The following is a 15,029-nucleotide window of genomic DNA, read 5'->3' as shown; positions in this document are numbered from 1 at the left end:
CCCAGAGCTAACGATACGCATGCGAAACAGAACACTCTCAACACCGTCCTTTCATCATCGCACCACGATCGATCGCTATGCAGTCCGAAGGCGGCCAAGTCATCGCTCCAGGACACCTTGAGGCTCCGACGCCACCTGCAGACGTGGCCAAACGATGTCCGAATTGCAATAGCGACATCTCTGTAGAAGACCTGGATTTAGAGTCGGTAGCCGAATACTTCGGCCAGAAAGAAGTCGACCGGCCCTGGGAAGAAAGCGCCGAAGGCGGCTGCATGTTTTGCCGCCTCATAACGGCCGTCAAGGAAGATGCGATGCAACAATACGGATTCGTGTGGTTGACTGTGAAACTTAAACTGAACCTAGATGGCCAGTACCTCTTACGTTTGACCAATTCCTTTATGACGGGGTTGCCGCATACTCTCAATCCCGCATTGTGGGCAACGAACACCGTCTTTCTGAAAGGTAAAGCTAGTTCTGTTAATAGATATGTCTCCAGATACCAACATCACAGATTCCGATCTCCCCATCCGCCTGGAAAAGTATAAGCCAGTCCCTCAACGAGCTGTTGATCCTGCGTGCTTGAGTTTGGCACAACGATGGTTGTCAACCTGCCAGAATGGCCATCAGCTGTGTGATGGGAAATTTGATACGACTGGTCCCTCTCGGCTGATCGACCTTCGGGGTGATGTTATTAAGCTTGCGCTGGCGTCAGAAGACTCGACCCAGGGCTCCTATGTTGCGCTCAGCCATTGCTGGGGCGATGCGCAACCACTCCGAACCACCTTAGAAACTCTGGCTAGCTTTCAAGACAAGATTCCTGCCCACGAACTACCGTCGACATTCTCGGATGCCATTTATGTTACGCGAGCGCTTGGATTTACGCATATCTGGATCGATAGCCTGTGCATCGTCCAGGACGACGAGCTAGATTGGGAGCACCAATCAAGTATAATGGCAAGTATATACAGCAATGCTGACTTGGTTCTGGCTGTTGCTGCAGCGAAATCCGCGAATGAAGGGTTTCTGCGAAAAGAGAGGCCATCTTGTGAAGGAACAGTCAGCCTGGATATAAGAGGAAGCGCAACTTCATTTGTCTACAGGGCAGTACCCGAATTGCATCACGACATAGATGAGCCCCTGTACAAGAGGGGTTGGACTCTACAGGAGAGGTTATGCGCTCGCCGTTTCCTTGCGTATGGCAACTGGGAAATGAGCTGGGAATGCAAAAAGTCTTCTTCTTGCGAGTACCACGGAAGCAACACTGTCGGTTCCTCAATTCTACAACGTAATGACATGTTTGGGGCCCGGATGGAGTATACAAGTCTCGAAGATTTTGCGCAGTTTTGGAGGAGCGATGTTGCCGAACCGTACAGTGAGAGATTACTCACGAAGCCTACAGATACGCCAGTCGCAATATCAGCTCTTGCTTCTCGATTCGCATCACGGTTTAATGGTAAATATCTCGCAGGCTTGTGGAGGGAAGATATCTGTAAAGAACTTCTATGGCATTGTGACGAAACAGCACGTCCGTCGTCATTCTTTGCCCCTTCTTGGAGTTGGATGTCGCTTCAACTGCCAAAGAGAATAGTATTCTATTCTTCAGCTGTCGGGGAGAAAACACTAGTCAACAACGTGCAGACTGAAGTAATGCCTTCAACCACCAACCCTTACGGTCCCGTCTCATCTGGCACGATACGCTTGACTGGCACACTGATTCCAGCATCGCTCGAAGTTTATATTTTACCGTTGCCCAGAAGGTCGAGCGCCACAACACATACGCTGGAACACAAACTATCTACGTCGCGGCACAACATCTCCAGTGCGAGTATCCACATTGACACAACTTTGGTTCAGGTTGATGTTCGACTCATGGATGGAACCGAAGAGAGAACTACACGGCGAGCGATGAGAGAAGAAGGAAGCTCAGACGGACCATATTTGGTAACACTTCTTCCAATTCTCATGTTGTTGAAGAGACGAGTGGACGGACTGATACTTGGACGGTCCGCCACTTGCATAGGGGCGTATGAGCGCGTTGGAGTGTTTAAGTATCTTCGTAAAGATGAGTTTGAACGCATGAGAGAAGACTACGGTGCCTGTGAGATCACGCTTGTTTAGTATAGTCGAATAATCCTAGCCTATCGTAGATGCTTTCCTACTTCTCGTAACACTCAATGTACTTTTCATGCATCTCGCTATATCGAAATCTCGGTGATCTAGCAATTCTCTCGGTCTAGTTTGGAATGCAAACAAAGGTGGGTGTAACAATGATTGATTCATCTGCTCCATTACAAGGAATAATTTCTCTTAAGATAAACATGTTGTCGTCGAACCTCGGCTTAACAGCCTGACTTGTTATCGTCTCGACGGATTGCAGTACTCATTCATTCTGGAGCATAATCCGAGAAAACTGCTCAGAAGGTTGGATAAGTCCGCCCTGTTTCGGGCTGAGTGATGAAGCTGTTGAACAGATAGGCCGACAACGAACGTGATGGCTATTCTATAAGGCATTGGCCTAATAAGACATGGGAATAGATTGTGATTCCAACTAAACCATGTATTGCCGTGTATAAAGTCGATAGATAGGCTTTCTCGGTGACGCGTTGAGGCGGAGATGTACATGTAAGCAAGTGAGCAAGATGTCAGTCGAGGTTGGCCCGAGCGCGGCGAGTTCGCATCTCGAATCATGAGAAAAGTCTCCCGGAACACCAATTCGCAACACCACGTCGTCATACACTCTCCAACGATACCACCTAAATGGCTGCGCCAACCAGATGTATGGCCACGGCCACGAGAAGTATCCAAAACCCACAAGCGGCGCGCATCACGTATCGAACATTCGCCTCTAGCACATCGAGTCCGGCCGCATCATCGCGGAAAGTAGCGGCGGCAAACACAACATGTCTGAGGCAATTACAGACAGCACGGAACGCATCTGGGAAGGCAGCGACTAGCTGCCAGAGTCAGACAAGGAATTTCTCGCAATCGGCGTCGCGGAGCAAGCTCAAGACGATAGATCAAATCCGGGCAAGGAACAAGGGCGGGGTATGTTTAGCTGTCTGAAGGGCCATACATGAGATAGTCGAAATTTGGGCATATGATTAGAGGCTGACGATATCTCCAGCCATTCAACCTCACAGCCGCAATCCTCTTCGTTGCAGCCGGTGGAGGACTATGGGCCTACTTCACATACGAGAAAGAGCGCATGGCACGAAAGCGGATAGCAGAGCAGACAAAAGGCATTGGCAAGCCCAAAGTAGGCGGGCCATTCCACCTCGTAGACCACAACGGCAAGCCCTTTAGCAACGAGGACATGCTAGGCAAATACTCTTTGGTACGACAACACCTCTACTCCCCTCTAAGCTCCCATATTGACAGTAGTATTACAGGTCTACTTCGGCTTCACCCACTGCCCCGACATCTGCCCCGACGAACTCGACAAAATGGCCCTCATGTACGATAAAGTCGTTGCCGAATGCGGAAACGTCCTCCTCCCCATCATGATCACATGCGACCCCGCGCGCGACAACCCGAGCGTACTCAAGGAATACCTGGCCGAGTTCCACCCTGATTTCATTGGGTTGACGGGCAACCACGAGCAGATCAAGGATACTTGCAAGGCGTATAGGGTGTACTTTAGCACGCCCAAGGATACCAAGCCCGGTCAGGACTACCTGGTTGATCACAGCATTTACTTCTATCTGATGGGTATGTTGCGTTGTACATAGAGCGCAGGAACTTTGGACTAACAGATATGAAACAGATCCAGAGGGCGATTTCGTCGAGGCGATCGGACGCAATTTCACCGCTGACCAGGCTGCCAAGGTCATTTCGGATCATATCAAGGACTGGGAGAAGCCTTTGAAGAAGGAAATGAGATGGGAGTAGACCACTGGACGACATGAGCGGAAAACTGAAGGGACAAACACAACGGGGGTGTGTGGCTTGCATACAAATGCTCCTGAGAAGCGAGCGCGGGGTGCATCGGTTGCAAGCGGAGGTGCAGAACTACAGTGTATGAATATGATAGGAGTGGACTTGTACTATACCACGAGTGAAGGTCTGTAGACTACCTGTATGAACAATCATGTCACGAACATGTAGACGCCGCTTGCGAACATGAAGTTGACAGGTGTGGATAACAACTCGAAGCTATCGTCTACAACAGCGCGCAATAGCAAAGAGCATGATCCTTGATGCTAGTATATACGTCTAAGGCGTATGTCTGTATCCATAGCGTTGATGTTCATGAACGAACATGCGTTGCGCCTTGCGCCCTGGCAAAGCTCAATGCTCTTGCCACCACGAATATCCTGTCTGATCAATGAATAGCATATCTTGGAAGATGGCATACGTTTTACCACCAAACAAACTCCTGCGAAGCTAGCGTAAATCCCTAAGAACACCAGTCGCACTCCAAAATGTAGATATGAGCAGGAACGCAGCTGTGAGCGCAACCGCGGCTCCTTGGAGGTCATCCGGATGCTTCCATTGCCACCAGATCCACACGCCAAAAGAGATGCAAAGAATTGCAATGTGAAGCGCAACCACACGAATACCAGACACAACGTATCTTGCTCTTATACCCCAAACGTGCTCGTCTCCTTGGGCGCGCTGTTCCAAAAGCTTCTTGTACTTTGGAATCTTATCGACGATATCAACAGCGGAATCTCCTACTGTGCGGCACTTGTGTGGCATGAGCAGAGATGACAGCCAGCAGGGATCCAGACAGAGTCGTACATAGACTTCGAATTCGTGCTTGGTGATGCCAGGCTTATCTCTTGTCGCGCGCGGTGGCCTCGGATCATATTCGTAGTCGCTAGATGTGGGCAAATCTGCCTCAACATCGATAGTCTGAGGAGGAAGTAGTGGCAGTCTTTTGAACCGGAGAAATTCCCAGTAGCTTATGATGCGGAATGAAAAGTAGTGGCGAAACCAACCCCTTATCTCACGGTGTCTTCTTCCAAGGTTCCGTAGGAAGGCGGAGTCGCTCACCAAGTTGAGGCCACCAAGCTGGTCTAGTTCCGTTGGAGTCCATGAGCCATCCACTCCAAAATTCACCCAGAGCTGCTTGTTGTATGCTGAGTTGTTTCCTGATGAGTCTTGCGAGGATGATGTACTCGCGGAGGTAGGTTGTACAGGTCCATTCCCTGCTGCTTGTGAAACAGCATCACTCCCGGGCTGTGATCGCATCGCCTGAGTTCCAAGTGATGAAGGTGATACGTTAGAAGAAGCGGAAATGTGAGAATTGGGACCAGCATCTTGATGTGGTTGACTGGCTGCGTGTTGAGAAAGACTAGATGTCTTCATACAGCTAGCGCTTTTTGTGTCTCGGAGTAAAGCACAAAGCGGTCGAGGATGATCATCGGCGGAAGACTCCTTGAGAACCTCGTCTAAAATCTCTTGTTGCTCCATTTTCAGTTCTCTCCATCGATTTGTTCCACAAAACTTTCGAATCAGTATCGAACTTTAGGTAGAAGCGATAGACTTACACATTTCCAATAAACACGTGTTTCACTGGGTTTCAGTGATCTCATCCTAGGCGATAGCGGCCACCAATCCCATTCCAACGCGGTGATCTTCTCTAAAAACCCCTGAACAGTTGACAGAAGACCATTTTCTTCCGTTGTTCCATAGGTGATGCTGTCTCTTGGTATCGGTAACAGCTCTTTCAGAAGCCCAGGTGGTAGAAGAAGCTCTTTGAAGCTGGTCAGCATATCTTGGAAAGGTCTTCCTTCTACGAGCTTCTGAACAACAAGGTCTAATCTCGGATACTGGGCAAAATGAGACATGTTCTCTTCGCCATCAAACTCAGAGTCGCTGTCGTTACCACTTTCGGACTCTGTATTCATATCTCCTGAGCTGTCTGCTTGATTATCGATGATAGTAGAGGAGACAATAGTTTTATCAAGCCAACCGTCCACGTTTGTATAAGCTTGCTTCTCCTTGTCACGTAAACTGGCGAGATCCTCCTCATTCCAAGAGCTTTGCAAAGCTACGTGTCGGGCTACGAACATCCTGGCAATCCTACTTTGGCGTTGCTTAGACCTCAAAAGTTTTGCAAGCTGGCGTGTGATATTCGAATTGTCGGATGCTACGAGACTTCCATGGAAAGCCCGCAGTAAACGTCTGAAATTGTTGATAAATCGTTCTTCGGGCATGAGTTGCAGCGCCTTTGAGTACAGCGGAGAAAGAATAGAACTGTTGGCAAGGACACCAACGATGGTAAGTTCCGTCTCGCTAGCCCATGACGACAAAGGCATTGAGGTGTCAGAGGCCGTGTCGCCCTCTTCGGAAACGAGCGACTGAACATCGACGTTTTCGAACTTCTGTTGCTGAAACCAAGTATCGAGGACTCGGTGGGACCCTCCTAGATCTACTTTTGTCATGCCATCGTATTCTTCTCGATCACTGGTCGAATTGACAAATGTATGGCTGTTCTTTGTAGAGCTGTTAGTGTCATCAGTCAACACCACTTGGGAACCATCACGACCCTTTCCACTAGGTAAGTCAGAGTTATCGACTGCTCCAGGTATCAGCTCTCGAAGCTCCTCATGGTGAAGGATGTTGAGGTAATCACCGTAGCTTCTGACAACTTCGGTGAATCTCTCGAGTAATAGCTCTACTGTTTGCTTGTGACCATTCTTCAAAGCAGCAACGAGCGCATTGCACGAACCTTCGTTGCGAAGGTCTACGTCTGTGCCCTTTTCGAAGAGCAACTTCGCCATCTCCGTGTCGTGAAGCAGGATTGGTTCCCACAAGAGACTCCCCGGATGAAAACTGCTCCCGACAACTCGGACCTTATTTCGGTCCATGATAGCCTCCAGTGTTATAAGTTGCCTTTCTCTGACGGCCCATCTACTAACTTTGTCGACCAGTGAAAAAAGATTCTCGTGCAACTCTGATAGCTCCCACTCTGGTAAGCGACATGTAGATTTCCAGCCGACGTCAAACCCTAGTACAGCCGCAATAGCGTCTTGAATCGACTCTGCTGAAATCTTGGGATAGTCTGGCACGAGCTCTTTAGTATGTTCGTGTGACCAAAGGCCAAGCAATCCATATATTTTATCCGCGAAGTCGACCGCCAGCCACTCCTTGTGCTTCAGTAGACTTTTGCAGAGATCTGGGAGCTCTGTCGACCAGGAGTACTTCTGCTCAAGTCCATAAATAAGACCAAAGACTGCTTGAAACTGCGAACCGGCTACCAGAAATAGCGCGACCACAAATATAGGAGCTGATACTGTTTCCAGGCCGCACACCACTTCAGCAGCCGGTGCTTTGGAGAATTCTTGAATGTTCCATACTTTTTGGAACCAAGGTCGAGACAGAATGCTCTCTAAACCCTTGCCCCGTTGCAAGACAAGATCTTCATTTGAATTTCCAACGGTAGACCATAGCCTCAACCACCGTTTGTCTGAAGGCTCCCAGTTCTCATACGGATATTTCTGTGCTTCCATTTCCAGAAATTGCATTAAATGGAAGACCACGTCCGTTTCAGGTGTGGATTCACCTATCCAGATAATTACTTTCTCGGCTCTTGCGAATGTATTGGCCATTTTTGCCACCTGTTCACTTTTCTCCTTGTCATCAGACTGGTTGACGCAAATCGCATCGATCCATAAGATCCGGTCTTCATTTGCGCGACGCAATCTCAGTAGCGCCAGATTCAGATTCGGAGTGATCGTCAATTGCTGAACGTCGACCTCTACTGCCCGGCCCTCATTTGGAGACCCCCATACGTACGACAAAGCCTCATAAGGAATATGTGGCTCCTCATCAAAATTCGAGTGAATGAGTTCAAGCCGAATAGGCTCATTCGTGCCTGGAAGAAGGCGAACCAAGCGAATTGCACCACTATCGCGATCTAGCGGCTTATATCGGAGTTGCTCCATTGGTGGCATGAAACAGATTGAGAGTACACACACTACGAAAGGTAGAATCGATTCGAGAGGTTACGTGCGAGACTTGTCCAGGATTGTAGCGATAGAACTATCATATCTTAGCAATAATTCTAGAAGATAGTCTCGCGCTACAGCTAGCTCACCACGAATCTGTATACATAGGCGACACTCTAAAGGCTTTGCACGTTCGTTCGAAGGTTATCGTGTATGGCCGCAGCCAAGAAATCAGGCTCCAGAGTGCAAAACAAGCATCTACAAGCATCTATCGAGGCAGTTACAGTAGGTACCGCTTGCGATGAGAAGGGATGAATCCAAGGTTGGAAGCTGGAGCCTGGAAGGTGCGAACAAGGCTAAAGGATCTTGAATGAACAATAGACAGCTGAAAGCCTCCAAAAGAGAGAGAAGAAGGAGAAGGACAACTCAAGAGTCCAGCAGGCTGAGGATGAAAGCAGGCTATGCAGCTCAGCCTTCCCCCGCAGCACTTGGCATGGACACTACACATGATGCTGCCTACTGCATTACCTTGTCCAGCTACTTTCATCTCGCAAATAGGGTATTGTAACTCATGAGAACAGGATACTCTTATACGGACAAGGATGGGGCACTGGCCTCCGCTGTGGCACTGGTGAGGGGTGTTCAGTCGGCCCCACATGCACCCAACGCACTTAGCGTGGACAGGCCGTGGAGCCATCTTTTTGTCTCAAGATTTATTGTACTACGCCCAATCTTCAACGTCCATTAAATGGGCCGGTAGCTCAGTGGTAGAATGTAGGACTGCAATTCACCAATAGACGAACGCAGCGATTACGATTCGGTTTGTTTCGATAGAAGCCTAGGCAGCGGCAAGTTGGTGTAAACAAGAAGAAAAAGGATGAAAGTTGGAAACGTATGCTATATCAATGATTCTGCATTATTCTAAACAATCAGTATGGTATCATCCAGCCATAACCCCCCTCGTCTAGCCCGGCTAAACATCCGCGTTCCTCAAACCCCTCTTAAACCTATCCAGCGCTCTAGCCTTCGTCTCCTTCCAATCCACGTGCGGTTTCGGGTATCCCAACTTCTCGAATTCGCTCTTCGATAACCTCGCATAGGGAGCGAAAACCGCTTTGCCCTGGACATCTTTGAGTTCCGGCACCCATTTCCGAATGTAATCACCATCAGGATCGTTCCTCTCGGCCTGAGAAACAGGGTTGAAGACGGTGTATGAAGGCTCCCAGCCTTGAGTGTTGTTGGAAAGGTCCCAATCGATGAGGGTTTCGGCAAAGTATCGTTCGCCGCGGCGGTAGTCGAGGAGGAGATTGCAGTAAAGGTAAGAAGAGACGTTCATACGTAGCCGGTTGTGCATGTATGCTTCGGCGTTAAGTTGGCGCATTCCGGCGTCGATGAAAGGTTCGCCTGTTTCGCCTTTGTACCACTTTTCCCAGCCTTCTTCGTCGTCTTCCCATTCTACTGCGTCGAACTTGAGATTTTGCGGCAAGTTCATCGAGGTGTGGGGTGTCGTCATTGTAGTCTGTCTGTACAATTCTCTAAAGACGATTTCTCGGACCCAACCGTACACGCCGTTGGATGCTTTGGCTTCGGTGAAATCAGTACTGCCGCGGTTGTAATCCACGACCTTCTGCAATGCTTCGCGCACGGAAAACATACCCGCGCTGAAGTAGGCGGACATGCGGGATGTGCTGTTGGCGGCAGGATTGGAGCGTGTGGCGGCGTAGTGATCAATCTGCTTGAGGAAGGCGTCCATGCGTTTTGCTCCCGCAGCATGGCCGGCAGGCCACAATTTTCGTATCCTCTTCTTGTCTTCTTCCGACTCGAATAGCTTGTCTTTTGCTGGTTCTGGTGCAGGCGTATCGAACAAATCCTTGAGTTCCTTCTTTGCAGACGATGGATTCGCGGCAGGCGCAGGGTTGGTGTCAAGCAGCTCTGGCTCGTCCTTTAGCCTTTCAAGCCAGGCTTTGAAAAATGGCGTAAAGACCTTCATCGGTGTCCCGGTGCCTGTGAGCATTGTGCCCGGTTCGACAACTGTCTGGTCATGGTACAACGAGACTTGGATATCGTCGCCAGCTGTTTTACAGAGCTTTAGATCTCTCCGCATCTCGTCAATCTCATATTCGAAGTTGCCAAACACATGTGAAATCTCCTGCTTCTTCAACCACTCCACTGCTGTTTCCACAATCTTCTTTCTGTCCCTGCATTCCAGGAAGACTAGCGGTATATTCAATTCCTTCAGCTCTTTCTGCATGATGCGCAACCCCTCACACATAAAGTCCACTCTTGCAGGGCTGGTCCCATGCCATGATTCGTCCGCAGCGCAGTTGATGTAGAAACATACTAAAGGTTTCTTTGCGCTTTGGGCAAGCTCGGAAGCATGATGCAGCGCGGTATTGTCTTGAATGCGAAGGTCTTTAGGGCGGAACCAATGCGCTACTTTAGTCACGTCCTTGATCTCATCTTGCGCGCCGAGAGCTTCCTGAACTTGATCGAATGGCAGATCCTCTGGGGTACGGAATCAACGTATGTCTCACCTGCATTTTGTTCAATCATAACTTACCGTCTACCTGTTTTGCGCGCTTAAGAGTTGTGTGTCCGAGTTCGGAGCGTTCGTATGATGTTCTCTTGGACATTTTCGTAGGCGACTGCGATTTGTTCGGCTTCGCGGGATTCTTCGGCGATGCTCTACCTAGGAAAGGTGTCGCGTGTCGAAACGTGCGGATCGGTAGCTGTACTTCGGCACTACCACGTCCAAGTCGAGTACCTGACGGCCCACGGAGAGTTTGCGATAAGAAGACGCGTTTGGAGTAAAACATTAAAGATGCGCTATGCGCCTAGCGGTGTCTATGTACCTGATCATCAATAAACCTTAGATCAAAGGGTAAGTGGTGACGTCGGCGGACCACCCAACTAGAGCCGATCAAGGCGTTACCCTGATGGACACCTGGCGTCGAACACCAATCGAAGGCATGTCTATCGTCGTTTCGGACGCGAGATCTGGGAAAGATCCTTGGTTCCCGCTGCGTGTCGCGATCTATAGCCGCTTTCTGGGGTTTCTGTGCTCTCCATAGGGCTGCATTTGGTCCATAGCATGCCTGGGCAGGGGTTTCCGAACGGCGACTATGGATGTGAGCACGCGACAAGCTACATTGCTGTTGCGCAATGTTGATGCGACCGAGGTGGTTCCGCTCGGACGCGCTCAATAGATAAGGAATGGACGAAGCGGTCAATTTGGAGTTTTGCTGGTTTGACAGGATGACGGCGGTCGAACCATACCAGCTGGGCACGGTGCCCGATTGCTGGCACGTGACGCCAGACCTGCCTGGATCTTGGAATTGCGGTCGAACCATCCCAGGGCTGTCTTCCTCAACTTCGCCGGCACCATATCCGTTGACAAGCCAGGGCTAGCAAAGCTTTTTCGAGTCGTGTCGCCGGCCGTCACTCTTATGGCGAATAAGATTACGCCGTGCGGAGCACACAGCGTGCATCGAAATTCCCAGCCGCTCCCAATACCCCATTGCCAAGGAGAAATTTACAGAGAAACCGACTTTGGATCCCACGAAGGAACCATTACACAGCGAATCAGACTACAGCTGTCCGGAACGTGATGCCAAGTGAGACCAAGCCACGCCAAGCCCTCATCCTCCAGCCCTCCAACAATTGGCAGAAGCGTGCATGTCTACCTCAATCCGGCAGCTCGTTAAGATTCTTAATGATGACAGTGGCTCATGGCGCGGACCAAGCCAGCGGAATGCGGACTGGGTCCAGGTAGCTGGAGTCGTCTCCTCGAGCAGTAAGAGCGCTGCGTTATCGCACGAGGGACGGGTAAACGCACCTGAACGCGCTTTGTACTGCATAGGAAGACATGCCGCTGGCATTACATGTGGATCCTAGTAGCCTGATATGCGGGATATAGTCTTATTTACCTGGTTGCATGTATGCAGGTCCGGGGAGCTCTGCATGCTTATAAAGGTTGGGAGAACAGCTTCCCAAGATGCTGGTTCATCGCACTTTTGAGAGCCTTGCCCAATTACCGAACTCTCAATCGCGTTCGTTATGAAGTGTACTTGCTCAGCTGTCGTGGCTGCGGCCCTTTTGGTGGGATCTGTCTCCGCGCAGACATTCCGCCGTCTGGGAGCTTGCCCAACGCTTGGTTGCGTTTTCCCTCCTGACCAGTAAGCATGCAGATCGTATGAGGTTAGGATACACAATTGCTAAACAATAATCCAGGGCCGACTTTCTCGCTGGCCAGTACTTTGATATCCGTCTGGAGGTTCACCAGCCCAGAAATGGATCCGAGTTCATCGGTCTACCTCTGGATGAGCAATTTACCTTCACTCTTGGAAAGAAGGGCGAAGAGGCCAAACCAGTGACAGAGTTCTTCAACCTCGAAGAACCAAAACTGGAGAAGTGGAACTTCACATGGTACGAAGACCTGTTCGCCCGCGACGCGAAGAAGCCGTCCCTTGTCAATGTCGCAGCCAAGGCGTACCGCCGCATTGCTCTTTACGAGCCTGGCGAGTACACTGCTACTCTCAGCTACAACAACGGCAGCAAGACGGAAGCCACCTGGCTCGTTCGCGATCTGGCTGAGGAACGCAAGGCGAAGAACATTGTTCTCTTCATTGGTGACGGAATGACTACGAACATGATTACTGGTTCGTCGCCCGTGTATGCTTTTACGTTTGAATATAACAACGGTTCTAACCTACATGTTCACAGCTGCTCGTTTGATTGGCCACAAGCAGATCAATGGCAAATACCAATCCACCATGGCCATGGACAAGTTCCCTGTCGTTGGTCACCAGATGACCCACTCGATCGACAGCTTCATTACTGATTCCGCCAACTCTGCTGCTGCGCTCAACACCGGTCACAAGTCAACGGTCAACTGTTTGAACGTCTACGCGGTGCGTGCTGCGGAATCCTTCCAATCTTACAATGCGCCAGCATTTTACTGACGGATGATATAGGACAGCAGCAAGGATCCATTTGACGACCCAAAGGTTGAGAGCATCGCTGAGATCTTCCACCGTCTTACAGGAGGTCACGTGGGTATCGTATCGACTGCCTACATTGCCGATGCTACTCCTGCTGCTTTGGTGTCGCACACCCGTCTTCGTAGCCAGTACGGTGCTATTGTTGATACTTACCTGAATGGCGTCCAGAATTACACCTGGACCAAGGTTCCTCTTGATGTCATCTTCGGTGGCGGCGCCGAGCAGTTTTACCCATCTGAGCTTGGAGGCGTTACCTACCAGGACAAGAACTACTACGATGAGTTTGCCGCGCAGGATTACCAGATTATCCAAAACCGCACTGCTCTCCTATCTGCCAGCAATGAGGACAAGGCTCTTGGTATCTTCACCACCTCCAACATGGCCAAGTGGCTCGACCGCAACGTCTACCGTGATAACCTCAACCAGTCGCTCTCCCCAACCGGAGACGAGACACCCGCTCTTGACCAGCCTGGTCTCAAGGAGATGACCCTCAAGGCTATTGATATCCTCGAGGCTCGCTCCGGAGACAAAGGATGGTTCCTCATGTCCGAAGCCGCCAGCATCGACAAGATGATGCACGCCCTCGACTACGACCGCGCGCTTGGTGAACTTCTCGAACTCGACGACACGGTAAAGGCCACTATTGCCCACCTCAACTCTACAGACTGCCTCAAGGAAACCCTGATCCTCGTCACAGCCGACCACGGCCACGGTTTCGACGTCATGGGCTCAGTCGACACCCACTACCTAGCAGCGCAAAACGTCGACCGCAAGAAGCGCGACGCAATCGGCACCTACGAGCAATCCGGTGAATCCCAATACATCAACACCGGCAACCTGACCTACACGGACTGTAAGCATCGCCCCTTCGAACTGCATGCGAGACACGTACTGACTCTGCTAGCCAACTTCCCATCCAACTGGGACCCGCGCTACACGCTCTTCCAAGGCCTAATGGCCGACCCCGATCGCCGCGAAAACTGGTCCGTCCACAAAGACGGGCCCCGCACTCCCGCCGTGGAGCTTGAAGAAGACAGCGGCGACAACTACGTCAACCCCGAAGATGGCGAGGGCGGTATCTTGCTCAACGGTACTCTGCCCATTGAGAATGACCAGGGTGTGCATTCTTTGACTGATGTGGTAAGTACTCCTGTACTGACTGCACGTGAGACATACACTGACTTTATATACCCGTATCTAGCCTGTATATGCCATGGGCCCTTGCAAGGAGTTGTTCCAAGGGACGTATAACAGTATTGACATCTTTTACAATATGGCTGAATGCTTTGGATTGGGAAGGGGCGAGCCGAGTGCTGAGAAGTAGGGAGATGTTTGAGGTGCATTGACGACGGGATGAATGATGTTGTAGTAGTAGTAGAACGTATGACTACACCTAGTGTAGCTATAATGAATGTTTAATCATGAACCGAGTATCTGAGAAGAGTATTATGCACTTCTGATCAGGCTGGACTTGTCCTAAACTATTGCAGTAAACTAAGTAGATGCGCTACAATGAAAAGCGAATGGCTTTTAATTTTTATGGTTGTCAGATTTGCATACTTCTCTTCCTTCGGCAGCCTGTCGGCTACAACGAAGTGGGCTACTTATCCTCTCCGTGCTTGTTAGACCTTTTTGCCATGGAGGGTAGTCCGGACATGAAATCTTGTTAACGGTTTTTATCAGGGTTTGGGGATTTGATATTGAGAGTGATACACTTCGTAGCATCACAAGATGCATGGCTACAACTCTAAACTCCATGGGATTCCTGAGGGTACCAGAACACGACTACTCCGCCAGATGTACACATTCATAGGGAAACACAGACACATGAAGCATGGGTGGATCGTGATCATAACATCATTATGGATATATTAAACAAGTCGTAGCTTTCATATGTATCACTTTCGTTTTCATCATACCGCGCAGAGGCGTAATATATGCTTGGATCGCATGCCATTGGGACCTTTCGCGCCATGCTTTATCATGGCCAACCTAGAAGATTGCCCCGTGCATACTAAGGTTTCCACGGGTATCTGTAACGTCCGTTTGGCCCGTAACGAAGATAAGGCTCGGTTTCACTTAAATACGATTATTAGCGCCACACGGTGGAATCTATGTCACTGCGTCGATGGCG

General features: G+C 50.0%; 5 protein-coding genes across 5 annotated transcripts; 3 read left to right on the top strand and 2 right to left on the bottom strand.

The window, feature by feature from the left end:
* Positions 1-609: 609 nt before the first annotated feature.
* On the top strand, positions 610-1,557 carry CC77DRAFT_895838 (HET-domain-containing protein; the record flags this gene model as incomplete). Its single annotated transcript, XM_018533529.1, has 1 exon — positions 610-1,557. A coding segment is annotated over one exon (948 nt), but the record flags the coding sequence as incomplete, so codon positions are not given.
* Positions 1,558-2,670: 1,113 nt separating this feature from the next.
* Positions 2,671-4,354, top strand: CC77DRAFT_951532 (SCO1 protein). The gene is made up of 4 exons (XM_018535389.1): positions 2,671-3,045; positions 3,125-3,334; positions 3,390-3,708; positions 3,764-4,354. Exons 1-4 carry the CDS (start codon positions 2,758-2,760, stop codon positions 3,886-3,888), a joined length of 942 nt encoding a protein of 313 aa, XP_018391067.1. The 5' UTR covers positions 2,671-2,757; the 3' UTR covers positions 3,889-4,354.
* On the bottom strand, positions 4,107-8,065 carry CC77DRAFT_521 (HET-domain-containing protein). The gene is made up of 4 exons (XM_018532011.1): positions 8,045-8,065; positions 6,581-7,989; positions 5,493-6,523; positions 4,107-5,448 (listed from the first exon to the last, which is right to left on the bottom strand). Exons 2-4 carry the CDS (start codon positions 7,899-7,901, stop codon positions 4,384-4,386), a joined length of 3,417 nt encoding a protein of 1,138 aa, XP_018391066.1. The 5' UTR covers positions 7,902-7,989; positions 8,045-8,065; the 3' UTR covers positions 4,107-4,383.
* An 803-nt stretch (positions 8,066-8,868) lies between these two features.
* Positions 8,869-10,528, bottom strand: CC77DRAFT_1026840 (deoxyribodipyrimidine photo-lyase; the record flags this gene model as incomplete). The annotated part of the gene is made up of 2 exons (XM_018526335.1): positions 8,869-10,400; positions 10,456-10,528. The coding sequence occupies 2 exons, from the start codon at positions 10,526-10,528 to the stop codon at positions 8,869-8,871; spliced, it is 1,605 nt and encodes a 534-aa protein (XP_018391065.1).
* Positions 10,529-11,862: 1,334 nt separating this feature from the next.
* CC77DRAFT_472 (alkaline phosphatase-like protein) lies at positions 11,863-14,316 on the top strand. Its single transcript, XM_018531834.1, has 6 exons — positions 11,863-12,070; positions 12,126-12,553; positions 12,618-12,805; positions 12,869-13,748; positions 13,800-14,035; positions 14,097-14,316. Exons 1-6 carry the CDS (start codon positions 11,952-11,954, stop codon positions 14,217-14,219), a joined length of 1,974 nt encoding a protein of 657 aa, XP_018391064.1. The 5' UTR covers positions 11,863-11,951; the 3' UTR covers positions 14,220-14,316.
* Positions 14,317-15,029: the final 713 nt, after the last annotated feature.

This window comes from Alternaria alternata (assembly GCF_001642055.1).
Source record: "Alternaria alternata strain SRC1lrK2f unplaced genomic scaffold CC77scaffold_1, whole genome shotgun sequence".
Classification (NCBI taxonomy): domain Eukaryota; kingdom Fungi; phylum Ascomycota; class Dothideomycetes; order Pleosporales; family Pleosporaceae; genus Alternaria; species Alternaria alternata.
Note: the sequence above shows the minus strand (reverse complement) of the source record. Positions and strands in the feature narration are given on the sequence as shown.